At 37.6% G+C, this 16,107-nt stretch overlaps 1 protein-coding gene and 1 long non-coding RNA gene across 3 annotated transcripts in view; one reads left to right on the top strand and one right to left on the bottom strand.

Annotated features, from left to right (window-relative positions):
- The window catches only part of WDR35 (WD repeat domain 35), a 61,232-nt gene extending 49,362 nt beyond the window's left edge, over positions 1–11,870 (bottom strand). Inside the window, exons 1-8 of one of the 2 annotated variants that reach the window (XM_049651980.1) lie at positions 11,725–11,870; positions 10,917–11,034; positions 9,144–9,215; positions 8,028–8,120; positions 6,201–6,329; positions 2,948–3,081; positions 1,664–1,829; positions 1,387–1,532 (exon numbers count right to left, since the gene is read on the bottom strand). In XM_049651980.1, the coding sequence (XP_049507937.1) occupies positions 1,387–1,532; positions 1,664–1,829; positions 2,948–3,081; positions 6,201–6,329; positions 8,028–8,120; positions 9,144–9,215; positions 10,917–11,034; positions 11,725–11,748 (882 nt within the window). In that variant the 5' untranslated portion in view covers positions 11,749–11,870. The remainder of the gene's footprint in view (positions 1–1,386; positions 1,533–1,663; positions 1,830–2,947; positions 3,082–6,200; positions 6,330–8,027; positions 8,121–9,143; positions 9,216–10,916; positions 11,035–11,724) is intronic. The other variant, XM_049651979.1, reaches the window with a different exon arrangement.
- Positions 11,871–11,920: 50 nt separating this feature from the next.
- LOC125937355 (uncharacterized) lies at positions 11,921–15,558 on the top strand. The gene is made up of 3 exons (XR_007462363.1): positions 11,921–12,122; positions 13,166–13,284; positions 15,266–15,558. It is a non-coding gene; the product is annotated as an uncharacterized LOC125937355 (long non-coding RNA).
- The last annotated feature ends 549 nt before the right edge of the window (positions 15,559–16,107 follow it).

Raw genomic sequence — 16,107 nt, 5'->3', positions numbered from 1 at the left:
AATAAAACATTAAAAAAAAATTCACAGTATACTAATTCTCCTTTTGATATTTTCCATTATGACTTCAACAAAATTCTCCTTAAACATTAAAATTTATTAATAACACTATTGAGAAGGATAACCCATGCATTTATGAAAACAATGCTTGTATTTTAATGTAGCGTCACCTAAGATTAGTTATTAAAATAGATTTTCTTAAATTTTTTTTTAATGTTTATTTATTTTTGAGAGAGACAGAGACAGAATGCAAGTGGGTTAGGGGCAGAGAGAGAGGGAGACACAGAATCCGAAGCAGGCTCTAGGCTCTGAGCTGTCAGCACAGCGCCTGACGTGGGGCTCGAACTTACCAGCCGTGAGATCATGACCCAAGCTGAAGTTGGACGCTCAACCGACTGAGCCACCCAGGCGCCCCAAGATAGAGTTTCTTTTTTTTTTTTTTTTAATTTTTTTTTTCAACGTTTTTTATTTATTTTTGGGACAGAGAGAGACAGAGCATGAACGGGGGAGGGGCAGAGAGAGAGGGAGACAGAATCAGAAACAGGCTCCAGGCTCCGAGCCATCAGCCCAGAGCCTGACGCGGGGCTCGAACTCACGGACCGCGAGATGGTGACCTGGCTGAAGTCGGACGCTTAACCGACTGCGCCACCCAGGCGCCCCAAGATAGATTTTCTTAAAATAGTTGATTACTGCACAAATTAAAACTGTTAGAAGTTTGTGGTAAGGAGAGACAGTTATGGGTGTTTGATATCTATGTATGTTTAATACGTCACATTAAAAATCCAAAATATTAATCTGAAACAACTAAGTCACATTAAAAACAACTCAAGAAAACAGCTGGGAAAAGATACGCATTCAGATCACAGAAAAAATACCCTAAATAGGTACTGCATAGTGATTTCTTATGTGAAACAGCTGATTTTCTAAATGTTCAGAGTATAAACTAAATTCCATGATAAAATACAACTATTAAGACTTATAAGTGAGAATATTATTTTTTAAAAAAATTTTTTTCAACGTTTTTTTTTTTTTTTTTTTTTTTTGAGACAGAGAGAGACAGAGCATGAACGGGGGAGGGGCAGAGAGAGAGGGAGACACAGAATCGGAAACAGGCTCCAGGCTCCGAGCCATCAGCCCAGAGCCTGACGCGGGGCTCGAACTCACGGACCGTGAGATCGTGACCTGGCTGAAGTCGGACGCTTAACCGACTGCGCCACCCAGGCGCCCCTAGTGAGAATATTATTTAAAGCAAGATGCCTGATATTTTTCATCATTTTTACTCAAAATGTCCCTTTTCAACAATGTGAGAAGTTTATACGTTTTCCCCCATTCTTTTTTCCTCTACCACACTCACTACATATTTAAATGGAAAGAAAAAAAGACATTTACCTCACCAAATGGAGTGTAAAACTGCACAGTGTTTACATCTTTATCCTGAGTGACAACCTTCTGGGAGCCTGCCACAGCCAACACGCTGCCAGTGTGGTTCCACTGGATACTTACTACAAACATGCCAGTATCAATTAAAACGGGATCTACTCAAAAAGAAAAATGAAGTAACTGTGGTAAAATACTTAGCCTTAAGAACTTTATAAAGAACAATTTTAAAATATTTTTTTTTAATTCTCCACATTAAAAAAGAAAGAGAGAAAGAAAAATGACATACTCTGGTCGTTCTCATGTCTCATGATTTGGCACCTCCCATTGTCAAAACAAATAGCAAGGCAGGGGCAGTCTGGCTCCACATAGCCTTCTGTGCCATGGTACCAGTGAATTCCAGCAATACTGATTGCTCCGGTGACGTTCACCAAACAGTTCAGTTTCATTTTCATCTAAACAAAATCAGTTAAGTTAATACTTCATATTTTAAAACAGATCCGTATAGACTATTATAGAAAGAGCACTGAAAATGAGATTTAAAAATCTGGTTTCAGATGCAAGTTCCATCACTTACTGGTTTACCAGCCCTGGACAAACCACTTCAAGCAGAGTTTCAGTTTTCTTTATTTGCAAAATAGGGATTAAAAAAAAAAAAACTCACAGAGAATTTATGAGACTCAAATGACAAGAGGTAAATGAAAGAACCTCAAGAACAGCAGTGTCATGGAGAAGTCGGCTATTATCACTTAACACCGGTTAAGTGCATTTGTATAATGCCCTCAACCTCACTACAAACAAAACTGCCCCATAAGTAAGATCAGAGATCTGACATAGCTCAGTCTCACAAAGCTAGAGTTTTCCTTGAGATCATGCTATCTGAGCCTACTCTATTTTGCCTTCTTTCCAGGACCTGACTCTTATCCCTTACTGTTTAAGTCTTCCATTCCTTTTACAATCTTGAGTAACTTGCTATAAAAATATCATTGGAAAAAAACATATAGCATTGGTATCTCATATAAACTTTGGCTTCTGCTATCAGAAGACACAAAGATTTGGGGTGCCTGCGTGGCTCTGTCAGTTCAGCATTCGATTCTGGATTTTGGCTTAGGCCATGATCTCACGGTTCATGGGTTGGAGCCCTGCGTCTGGCTCTGCATTGATAGCACAGAGCCTGCTTGGGATTCCCTGTCTCCCTCTCTCTCTGCCCCTCCCCTGCTTGTGTTCTCTCTCAAAATAAATAAATAAACTTTAAAAAGAAGAAGAAGAAGAAGACGACAACACAAAGATTAAATTGCATATCATCTGACTCATTATCCCTCAGCTTCAATACACTGAAATCTTGTCCTTCCCAGTTACCAGGAATTCAGAACTAAAAGCATTAATTTACCTTGAAGAGACCCAGTATTTTTTTTAATTAAAAAAAAATCTAAATAATTGGGAAAAAACATCAATTGAAAACTTTCTTGATTACACAAACCATCATAATAAATAAATGTACATATACATATATAATATATAACATAACCATATAAAGTTGGGTAACTAAAACTACAAATACATATATACTTACTATAAAATTCCCTTGATTATCGTAAATGTGTATTTCTCCACTTGTCATTCCAAAAAGTAGGATTTTACTATCTGCAGACCATGCTACATGGCATAACTGTACACCCTTCAAGTCTTTTCCCCAAATGCGATTCCCTAAAGTAAAACATAAAACAAAATTATTTCATTAAAAGTTCAAGGTCACGATTCTCCAACAACTGCTCTAAAACTGTGTTTCTCTAAAGAGCTCTCACATTCTTCACAGAACCATGTGTTTGTTCAATTTATTCAGTCAATAAATATCTGCTAAGCACTTACTATGTGCCAAACACCCTACTAAATATTTGCAATAGCAGCTGTTTCCAACTTTCTCCCTTCTCTTCAAAACTCTGACCCAAGACCTCACTCCCAATTAGCAGATAAATTCATCTTCAACTTTGTAAAATTAAATAAACGCTTTCAAAGAAGAAATCCCTCATTCCCACTTTCAAACATTCAGAACATTAAGTGAATCCACACTGACCCTTTCTGCTTAGCCCCCCCATTACAAAGGAAGAGTTTTGTCCCCAACCAGGCACCAATCTAAGGCTAATCCCTCCACCTATTTTTTGGTCTAAGCCCTTCCCAGCTTTGCAAAGATCTCCCTCTACTGATTATGCACATTTTCTCTTTGTCTTTAAACTCTTCTAAGCCCTTTCTTACAAGTATTTAAACATACTCAGATCCATCCTTGAAAACCAGCACCTCAAATAAAAACAAACAAAACAAAGAACACCTCCCTCTACCCCAAGTTCCCCTCTAGTCACCATCCTATTTCCACCATTCCTCTACCAGCCTCACTTCTTAAAAGAGCATATGCAGGCAATCATCACTTCCTCCCCTCCCATTCAACCCTCAGTCCAACCCGATCTGGCTTCTGCCCCACACCTGCACTGAAATGGCCTTCATTAGGTTGTTAATGACCTGTTGCTTTTCTTTTCTTTTCTTTTTTTTTAACCACTCCTTCCTTCCTTCTTGGTTTCTGTGAATCTGTTTACTCTTTTATCTCCAATGCTTGTAATTCAGTATCCTTTACAGAATTCTCTTCTGCCAGCCCATTAAATGTTGCAGGTTCTTATCCCAAGATGGCCCAGTTTTCCAGCTATTCCAATGGTTTAAATTACCATCTACATGCTGGTGATTCCCAAAATTATGACTCCAGTCCAGATGTTTCTGAGCCATAAATGTATATATCTAACTACTTGGCTGTCCTACAGCATAACAAAGTCAACATCTCCATAACTGAAATCTTCCTTCAAAACCAGTCTTTCTCCCACATCCCTTATTTCAATGGCATCACCATCCACCCAGCTGTCAAAGTTAAAAACCTGGCTATTCCTCTGGACACTTCCATCCCCTCAGCCCCAAACTCATCAATAATGAGACCCCATCTATTTTACCTCCTAAATATCTCTAGCATATGTCCACTTACTTCCATCCTCTTTGTCATTTCCCTGGTTCAGCTACCATCCACCATCACCTCTCACCTGAATTACCATATGAATTTCCTAAGTGGTACACCTGCCCCATCTTTCTTTCCTTCCTCTGCAATCACAGAGATGCTTCCAAAGAACAAACCTGATCACCCTGCTCCCATTCTTAACACCTTTCATTACGCCCTTAAAGTTAAGTTCAAACTTCTTAGATAACTTACAATCTACATGATCTGTCTTTACTAATGTCTCTAATTTCATCACATACAACTCTTTTCCTTTTAGTATTATAGTACACTGACTCTCAAATTTTTTTCAATATCCTAAACATGGCTAAGTTCAACCCCTGTGGACCTCCTCAAGTGCTATTCCTTAGGCCTAGGACATTCTACAAACCCACATTCCTGGTGGCTAATGCCTCAGCAGACATCACTTCCTCCAGGATGCCTTCCCTGATCCCTCCAAGTCTGGCTTAGATACTTCTACTACATGTTTGCTGTATTTTCCCATCTCAGCACTTATCACAAGGCACTGTAACTGCTTGGTTACTAATCCACCTCTCCTGCTCTAGATCTGAAATACTTTTTATCATACCTAGTGCCTAGAACTACAGCTGTCACTTTATGAATTCTCAGAAACATTTGGGGAATAAATGAAGTTACAACAGAAAAAAAAACAAATGGAAAAATGAAAATCATTTTGAAATAAATTATTTCTCTATAGAGAAAATTTCACATTAAAACAAAGGTACAGACCCTCGGAAGCCCCAGTGTTAGCTATGAATTAAAATTTGAAAGACCTAAGTTTTAAAGCTACAAAACACATGTAGCAATAACAGATTCAGTTCTATTAAAAAATGACCAGATGATCATTTCGCAACATATAAAAATATCAAATGATTATGCTGTACACCTAAAACTGTTATATGTCAATTATACTTAACAGTTCAATTTTTTCAAAATAACCATAGATTGTTATATCTCTATATACTTGAAAGTAAATCTATGTATTTATAATACAGTCTAATACATACAAAATAAGTTACATAATTAGGCAGACATATTTAAAATAATCCTGAAAAATTAATTTACCTTTTTCCTGTGTCACTGTAGGAAATTTTTTAAAAATAGAATTTTTACTTGGAACACCTGGGTGGCTCAGTCAGCTAAACATCCAACTTTTTTTTTTTAATTGTTTTTTAACATTTATTTATTTTTGAGAGAGACAGACACAGTGCGAGCAAGGGAGGGGCAGAAAAAGAGGGAGACACAGAATCTGAAGCAGGCTCCAGTCTCTGAGCTGTCAGCAAACAGCCTGATGCAGGGCTCAAACCCACAAACCATGAGATCATGACCTGAACCAAAGCCGGACCATTATTAACGGACTGAGCCACACAGGTACCCCAGCATCCAACTCTTAATTTCGACTCAGGTCATGATCTCACAGTGCATGAGATCAAGCGGCACCCCCCACCCCTGCATCAGGCCCTGTGCAGACAGCACGAGCCTACTTAGGATTCTCTCCCTCCATCTCTTTCTGCCCCACTCCCGGCGTGCACGCATTCTCTCTCTCAAAATAAACAAATAAAACATTAAAAAAATAATAAAAATAAAATAAAAAACGGGGTTTTTTTACTTGAGTATACTTAAAAGTAAATGTTTCTTGAATGTTATTAAATTGTATATCAACCATTTTCTCTGTGTTTTTCTGTCAGAAGACTAACATATGATAATTAATTAAACCTCTAAAGATAAAAATGCCAGCCAAATCCTGATCTCAGTTCTGCGTGCAACAAAGTATTACCATCCACTGAACCAACTATCACAGCCCCGTCTTCATACACAATGCAGATCTTCTGTCCGTCAGCATTCCAGCTCATACTTCGAACCACTGATTTATTTCTGTTGTTGATCATCTCCTCGTACCAAGAGCCTATTTGCACATACACACACAAAAAAAATTACAAGTCAAAACTTTCACATTTGAGTTGAAAACATTCCACAAAATACACTGTGGGATAAATGAGTGCAAAATTTTCTACAACATGAGACGTTAAACAATAAAACCTTCAAATCCAACATAAACAAACAAAAAAAAAAATTAGCTGAGGCCTTGACCAACAATTGCTTCAAAGATTATCACAGAAAACACAATAAATGCCCATCTTTTCTCTCTTTCTTCCTTTCTGTCCATTAAAAAATAAAACTCAGGACGCCTGGGTGGCTCAGTCAGCTGACCGTCCGACTTCGGCTGGGTCATGATCTCACGGTTCGCAGGTTCGAGACCCGGATGGGGCTCTGTGCTGGCAGCTCAGAGCCTGGAGCCTGCTTCAGATTCTGTGTCTCCCTCTCTCTCTTCCCCTCCTCTGCTCATGCTCTGTCTCTCTCTCAAAAATAAATAAACATTAAAAAAATTTTTTTTTAAATAAATAAAACTTTATTTGCTTTTGAAGGGCCAAAACAACTGACTTTTCTCAAAGCCTAACTTTTCCCACTTGAAAAACTTCAGATGATAACCAAAGAAAAAAACAAAATAACCACAATAATTTTATATGTATGCATAAACTCTCCAGTGATTAATTACAAGTATATTGAATATCAGCATATTAGGTAAAAACTCTAAGCCTGCTTGACAAAAATTTTCAACAGTTCAAATCACTTTAGTGATTTCACATCATTAATGCTGAAAGACAAAACATTCATGTACACAGGGCTGGGGTGACAGGTCTCAAGGTACAACCAAATGTGAGGCAAAACACAAGGCCATTTTGGTATCAGGAACTCTGGCCTGCAACCAAGCAAATAACCACGTAATTTGGAAGAACTAGTCGAGCAGGCATTATCAGAGTCTGAACTCAGGACCTGAGAAGACCCACAGAGTAAAAATACAGCTTATCCTCATCTCCTATACTCTCACCTTCCATCCCTACACACACATATACACACATAAACCTTGAGAAACATAAATAAAACTCAGGTACTAAATTTTTCAATTAAGAATTTTTAAATGGTATACCCTGAATGTTTTCAAAACACCACACATGAACTAAGGTACTCTTCTCATTTAAATATGAGACCCCAAGAGATCATGTATTGTGAGTTATTTTTCTGATAATAGTGATGTGCCTAAATTAATCCTTCTCTCGCTCTGTCTTGTAGGCAAAAGGCACAAATCATGAGCCAGTAGAGCAGAGATAAAATCTGTATCCATGAAAGAAAGGATGCTAAATGGCTCCATAAGGGGAATGAATTATTGCCTCTGACTTCTTAATGTTTTTATGTACTGGACCAACTCTAGCCACTGATCACACAGAAAACAATTCTTATCGGAAACCTGGCAAAAAAAGATCTCAAGTAGAAACTATCCAGCTAAGGGCGTAAATTCATTGTGGAGATAACCAACAGTCATCTAATTCACTTTCTTCATGCAAGGTCACAGCTCAAAAAAAAAAAAAAAAAGTTAAAAGGAAAAGTAGGCAGCAATAAATCCAGAAATATTACCCCCGTAAGGTCAGGATGAATTCCTGCTGCTGGTTAAAAGGAGTCTATTTCAAATATATTGTTTCCCCCATTCAAATACTGTGATCCGGACTCTAATCTGTGAAAGATTACATAAACTCTCCTAGTGTACCTTTATATAACATCCAAACAATGATAAGCCCATTTTGATCACTGGTAGTCAACTTCTGATATTGTTCATTCCATGTTACAACTTGAACCGAACCTAAAAAACCATAAAACAATTCAGAAACTAAAAAAAGGCTACAATTTCAAATTTGTATTTTTATAATAAACACCAACAGCATGTTAAAATCAATATGGCTCCTGTGCAACTAAACAGGATTTAATATCATTCCAAAATATTCACAGGATGCAATCAGTATTATCACTCATTTTCTACAACAATGTGTGATACTAATTTTCATGTTTGTTCCTATTTCAGGCCAGCAAAGGCACCTATTATGGTCAAATGCAAAAGCTGCCATATATCTGATGACAGAAACAAATATAAGTAAGATTTACCCAAATGGCCTGATTCCCAAGGATTATAATTCCCAAAGGACAATATACTACGAACTTGGAGTTTCTTTCCAGGGGTGTAGAGGTTGTCTGTGGTTGATATATGCCCTAATTTCTCTTCTTTCTCCCTCTTGTTTTCCATTCTATTAGTAACACACTCTTGAACATATCTTAAGCCTCTGGGTTATATGAACAACTGATTCTTTTAGTTTTTTTAATCTCTAAATGCTTTAGTGTATATTTCATAAGAAGACATTCTCTTTCATAACCATATTACAAATTAGGAAATTTAACACTGATATAATATTATCTAACCCCGGTCTACATTCAAATTTTATCAACTGTCCAAATATTGTCCTTTATAGATACTTGTTTTTCTCATTCCAAGATCTAGGATCATAGAGTGCATTCAGTTGTCGTGTCTCTTTAGTCTACTTTAATCTGGAAACATGGGATAGATTCTAAAAAAGGATTATGTCCTACCCATAGACAGCAGTATTTTTTAATATATAAAAGAACTACTCAGTTTTAGATTTATCGAAGATGTTGTTTGATCATGTAAAAGTTGTTGAAGGACTCTAAGCTCAATTAACTATGGCTCAACAGAAATGATTACTTTAAATATTATCATTATAAAAAATGATATAATTTCTGCAATAAGTAGATGGTTTCTCAATGTCTAAAAATAAGACCATTCAGATAGGATTTTAAAAATTACATGACTCACCACTATGACCTTCTAGATTCTGATTCATAGAAAGGTTACTAGGGACTGCAAGACCTCTCAATTTTGCATCATCTAGGAAAAAAAGACATCATGGCAAATACATTAAAGTAATAGATTATATGACTTTGACATTTCTTGCTTATTTTGAAAGGGGTTACTATTCCTGGATGATTTTAGAAAAAATTTTTTAAGAATGCCTCATTCTGATCTATTTTTCTCATGGTGGAAACATGGACAGTAATATATACCCCCTTGCAGAGATATTATTCTGACAAAATAAAGCAAAATGTATTTTAAAAACATTGTTTACCTAGTATATGAAATATACTGGTAATTATTATTACTGCTATTCCTTCCCAGAAGATCACAAACAGAAATATTTACGATATATAGAATGAAAACTCTAAAGCATAAGAGGGCTCAGAAAGTAAAGACTTTGGAAACTGGTTTTTACTACATTTTGCAGAATCTTATATTCACTCATTCATTCATTCATTTATTCAATGAATGTCTACATTGTGTTACGCACTGTGGAAGCTTCCGAATATAAAATGATAAAATAGTTAAGGCCTCTCCCCTAAGAGAGTTTGTAGTCTACTGAAGGGACAGATATTAAACACACACTCACCCACCCACATAAATATATACGCATATATGTAAAATCATAAATTGAGAAAATAAAGCCATAAGAAGAGACAGTAACAGAGGGAGACTGATTTAGATTGGAGGAAGGGAGAGCCAGGGAAGGCTTTCTGGAGAAAGGAGGAGGAGGAGTCCAGACTCAGAAATACCAAGTGCAAAGACCCCACGGGTCAAGTGTAGAGGCTCTGAATCCAAAATGTAATTTGCTTCAGCCCTTTATCTTACAGAAGAGTGAACTAAAGCCCAAAGATAGGGCTGAGGTTCCAACTCCAATCACCTTACCTACATCTCCAACTTAGATCGGGGGACTGTCTAGCTCTCCATTCTACAGCAACACTAGGGATGCTAAAGAAATGTGAAGCTGCTATGATTCCAGAGAACTAAAAAAAGACAAATCAAGCTGTAAACACAAAGAACTTATAAACAAAAATGTTTTTAAACATCTCATTTTCTGTTCTCCAGAACTAGGTGAATAATTATTAACATATCTGATAAGCAGAAAAGATGACACCAGCCTCCAAATGTGACAAAATGTGAGATTTTGTGACCTTATTAAAACTCAAATTGTCGGGGTGCCTGGGTGGCTCAGTCGGTTAAGCATCCGACTTCGGCTCAGGTCACGATCTCGCGGTATGTGAGTTCGAGCCCCGCAACGGGCTCTGTGCTGACTGCTCAGAGCCTGGAGCCTGTTTCAGATTCTGTGTCTCCCTCTCTCTCTGACCCTCCCCTGTTCATGCTCTGTCTCTCTGTCTCAAAAATAAATAAATGTTTAAAAAAATTTAAAAAAAAAACCTCAAATTGTCATTTTTCTTAAACTCTAAATAATAGAGCAGAATAAATAGACATAGCACAAGGCAATGTAGTGACTTAGTTTGCATTCTTCATTCTTTTTCATTTTCCATCAATAACTTGAGTAAAAGCCATTTGATATTTACATTCGATGTTCTCTGAACTTTACTGCAAAAATACTCTATGAAAACAGCACTGAATGTTTGGAGTCTTGTTTGTTTGTTTTTCATTTTAAAAGAATTAGAACTGCATAGTGACAAATACCAAGAGCAAATTTCACCGAACAAACGATACTAGGCTATTTTCCATCCAGTTCAAACACTTGGGCTTGCTTTCATTTACCTGTCTGTGTCTCTAATTTCAAAACTTTCAGTAATCCGTCTTCACCACCACATGCTATGAATCCTTGGTCCTTGTTCCAAGATACACATTTCAGCTTTACGTTATCGGGAATGGCGACCTGAAAAACAACCACAGCCACTCTCACAGCTTTTCATGGAGGAGTTGGAAAGTGAGTTACAGATGCAGGCTGGAGAAATCCCCCCAAGAAATAAAAAATGGTCAGCCTTGCAGAGAGTGTACTGTTAGGAAAATGGGCATGGCACGATCCCCTGAACTGCCCCGAGCCCTACCATTTTCCAAAGGACGGCGGGGGGGGGGGGGCACACAAGAAGGACACTGACTGCAGAGGAACCCAATGGGAGAGTCACCTGGGAAATTTTAAAGGAAGGAAATGGGGAAAAGAGGTATAAATCCATACCATTGATCCATATTCCCTTTCCACACATAACACTTAGGATACCCTTTTGTTATTACTTTTCTCTCGCCCGCCAGCCCATGACGATCCAGTGAATTGAAGTCACCTGGATCAACAGGTGGAGAAGGAGCGGTAGGGAAGCACGCAGTGATCTGTCCTGCTGAGGTCCCCAAAAAGACTCAGGCAGGGGGCAGGAATGGGAGAGAGTCGTGCGAAAGGGCTGTTGGCTCCGCCGAGAATTATCTGGGACTCGGGACCCGAAGGAGGAGGTCCGAGGCTGGACGAGGCAGGAAGGTGCGAGGTGGGAAGGCGAAGGATGCGGGACAGGATGCGGGATTCGCCTGCAGGACGCGAGAACAGAGGAGGAGCTAGGGCGTCAGCGGGAAAACTCACTTTCTTGCTCAGGTAAAAGAACATCCTGGGAACCCCGAGAAGACGACCCCAGCCGTCCAGGCCCGCCAAAGGAAACCTTTTTCTAAGTCTCCAGTCGCGAGTACCAGAAGCTCTTGGAAGCGCCTGTCGCCCTGGCAACCACCGCCGCCCAGGCGCATCCGGGGCGCTGAGAGACACTTCCGGCGGCGGCGTCGCACCGCCGAGCGTCGTGCGCCTGCGCGGAGATCGGGGTGTTGGAGTAGCAGCAGACAGCAGACGGCACTTGTGGTTGGGGCTGGTTGCTTTGTTTCTGGGCCTTTTTGCCCTACGCCTGGGGGGCCAGCTCGGTGTCCCTCAGCGCCTTGCCTTCACCTCAGCTGTCTGCTTTTCGAGCGGCTCGAAGAGCAGGCTAAACCTCAGTAGGTCGCGGTGGAACTTGCCTGGGGTGTTAAAATCAACTCAAGCAAAGGCGCCTGAGGTCACGGTGATTGGGTATTTTGTAAGCCCCAGAGATCCAGCATTGTGGAAAGTCATTTACTGTGTTTGGCCGGCTGGCGCCGTGGGACACAAGGAAGCGCCAACGTACATTTTTGAAGTCTGTAAACCTTCCCTTATTCCTTTGAGGATTGGAGAACCCTCTGGAGCAGTTTTTAGGAGACTGCGTTTATTCTGTTTGTTTTAGAACTTTTTAACAGCTTATTTCAGGTGTTACTGCAGCCCAATGGTACATGTCAAGGAGTATATATATGAGCTTTGGGCCATTGCAGCATGTAATTGCCATTTGGGCATAGCCTTCCGTTTTTGAGTAATTAAAGTTGGTGTTTGATCCCTGGCCTGAGAACGACTATTGTGTATTCTCTTCTTTTTCTACCTTAATTCTTCAATCTCCCTTGTCCTTTTTGAATGCTTGGAGAGTTACAAAGCACAGCAATTTGGGCACGGGGTAGAAAATCCCACGAAATTACTTAGTCTAACCCATTTTCTAATTTATATCTGATTTTCCCTTTTACCATATTCTGCGGCCACTGCTGTTGAGTTGTATAATCTAGAATGTACTTTATGCAGCAGCAGCAGTAGCAGCAGCAGCTAATTTCCCCACCTAGTCTTTCCCAATTTCAGACAAATAATGTTCAGATCCTTTGAAGGGAGTCTGTTGCCTCACCCAGCACATTCAAGAATTGACAATGGTCACAGTGCCTTTCCTATCAAATCTAAATCCCAGCTAAAATTAGATTTTCCTTGGATACCGAAATATCTACTATCATGCCCCCATTCTAAGCAAGTCCATGTGCTTTCTGCCTCCAAGGCCATCTTACATATCCCCTGATGTTCCTGTCCTCTCTGCCAATTGTGCCTAGCCGAATGTACAAATCAGGTCTCCCTGAGAAATTCTTTCCAAACGTAACCCCCATCCCATTCAGACAATATATTTGCTTTCAAATGTGTGTATCTGTTTTTTCAGCATCAAGCTGAATTCTGAAGATATGTTGGCACCTGTGCACAAGCTCCCTATACTGGACTCATGAAACAAACCAGAACTATCTAAGGGGATTCCAATCAACTGGTCAAGTTTAAGAGATGGTAAGTTGAAACTGGTTGTTGGTGGTCACACTTGAAAAATCATCTCTTTAAATACTTTCCCCTAGTGCTTGCACGTGCCTTCTCATTTATTCCTTCTATAGCACCTTTTCTCTATGATATATTAATAGATATTACGGATTCTGTGTTGAAATAAGTTTGGAAAATAATACTGCTCTAAGTCATCTCCTTTCAAAAATGTTGAGAAACAACCATGTATGTTTCATATACTGTATACTGCCTTGATATATTTATTTTTCATTTCTTCCTTTTAAAGTTTCTGTTTTAGATTTTTGACTGATTTTGGGCTTACATCTGTAGGTGATATTTATTTTTCAGGTGCTTATGTCAATATACCTTCATTATTTTATCCAAATTTAGGTAATTTTGTTCTATTCCGTCTCCCAAAATATTCTCAATTAAAGCTTATTTAACCTGAATTTACGTTTTTAACCTTAAAAGTTATGAGATTATAGGAAGAGTTACCACATTGTGTCCTTTGATAAGAAACTGTTATATATTCAAAATAATTGTTAATTCAGTTTAATTTAAGGAAATATGTTAATAGACAAAATTGATATGGGTCGCCAGAAAAAGTCATGACAATAATATGTAAAGATATTAACGTTTTATTATACTGAAGACAATACAAACCAAAAAAAAAAAAATTCAGTAATACACAATTTAAAGGACTGTTTCTCTAAAAACTATAAGCTTTCAAGCTGAAAAATAAAATACATATATCAAATGTATAAGTGAAGAATGGTTACGCTTATCACTAAAATTTAAAAAGACAACATTACTTTTGTTACTTGTTAGAGTGATATTTATAAAAATATAATTTTATTGATTGGATCCTAAGGTAAAACAGTAAAGATAAAGTAGGATAGTTTTTCCTTGGTATAAAGTTATAACACTCTTAATTCAAAACTAAAATCTTTAGTTACATGTTTCTTATAATGTTTCATGTAATGTTCACTTGATCTATTTTTAGAGATGTGTATTACAATCCCCTGATCACAGCTTCAGTAATACTCTAGCAAAAAAAGAGCAAAAAATAAAGTGTTAAACAGTGCTAAATTATATTCACCTCAATTTAGTTATATGAACTTTTTTATGTGTAAATACTCCATACAATTTACACTCTGAGTAGTAAGTCTGGTTTATACTATAAATACTATCAAGAGAAAATAGGTCAAAAGTTCCCATTGTAAGTATGGTTATCTTACTAATATAAACATTTAAAAATTAAATGGCTCAATTGGTAAATAAAGAAATATTAAACTTTTCATTCTATTTCCTACCAATCGTTTCACAGTCATAGCTTAGAGACACTAAAGTTTGCTCTTAAGGATGTGAATGTTTATTTCCTTTAAAAAATGACACCGATTCTCTAGAAGATCCTCATACTGTTTATCCAGTAATATTCAGGCAATTGCAAGGGCAGATATTAGCAGGAACATGGAAGTATGCAAAAGTATCAAACACACCAAGCTCTCCGTATTTCCAGGTGAAAATTTTGAGTAATTTAATGATGTATTTGTCCAGATTCATTTTCTTGCAGCTTCCCTAAAATGTCATCAAGTGACTAGTTGTTAAGGCCAATGCCTTTTTTTTTTTTTAATGTTTTTTATTTATTTTTGAGAGAGAGAGAGACAGAGCATGAGCAGGGGAGGGACACAGAGAGAGGGAGACACAGGATCCGAAGCAGGCTGTGGGCTCTGAGCTGTCAGCACAGAGCCCAACACGGGGCTTGAACCCACAAACCATGAGATCGTGACCTGAGCTGAAGTCTGACGTTCAACCAACTGAGCCAAGGTACCCTCATTTTTAAACATCAGAAAACAGAAACACAGTTTCATACACTTAAATACAAGATAAATGAGAATAATTACATTCTATTGTAAATAAAGAAGAAAAAGAGTGAAATTATTTTCTCAGCAAAATCTAATTTAACCTAAAACTCCTAACTTCTGTTCTTTAGGGTCCTGTTACAAAGCAGTGGTCTTCAGAGATGATACAGAGCCCTTGTCTTCAAACTTTTTGCTCCGATCCCCTAAAATAATTTTGACAAATAAATGCTGCCTTGTGCATATTTAAATTAGATGAAAATTTCATCATAAATTTTAGTTACAAAATATGTAATATCTGCCATATTAAAAATACTGATTTTTTAACATAAAATCTAAATTAGTTTTCCAAATGTCCTATGTAATATTAATACCATACTGAATCAATACCTACTATCATTCTTCCAAAATAAAATATTTAAAATAAAGGAATTTGTATTTCCTTGACTTTATATTTACTTTCTACTTTCTCCACAGAATTTTATTCTACTTTGAATCTTGGAAATCTTTTCTTGATCTCTATTAACACTTCTTTGAAATAAACTTAACACAAACAACAAGCACATAAACATTGATATTGAAATTACCTTTAAATTAATTTTCTTTGACCATAAGGCCTCCAGTATTTTTAACCATCTGGATTGAGTTATCATTACAACTAATATAAGCATGTAATTGATCAAACAACAAATAAATTACAAATTTTGGCATAAAATTAGTAAAAATGAAAGATGAAAGGCAAACTTTAATTGGAAAAGTATCTCTTAATGGAATAAATTGGGGGAGTGGTGTTTATGAGGCCTTGATTTAAAAACTGTTGAACCATCCATCCCTTTGTTTGGCTCTCTGGAGATTTTACTTTTCCAAGAAGTTCACCTTAGAAGATTGAGGCTGGGTAAGAGATATGCCTTCCTGGTGTAAAGTCAGGAGAACAGCGATGTGAAGTAAGAAATGGGAACAGAGAATGCCAACTGAG

This window comes from Panthera uncia (genome assembly GCF_023721935.1).
Source record: "Panthera uncia isolate 11264 chromosome A3 unlocalized genomic scaffold, Puncia_PCG_1.0 HiC_scaffold_12, whole genome shotgun sequence".
Lineage (NCBI taxonomy): Eukaryota > Metazoa > Chordata > Mammalia > Carnivora > Felidae > Panthera > Panthera uncia.
Note: the sequence above shows the minus strand (reverse complement) of the source record. Positions and strands in the feature narration are given on the sequence as shown.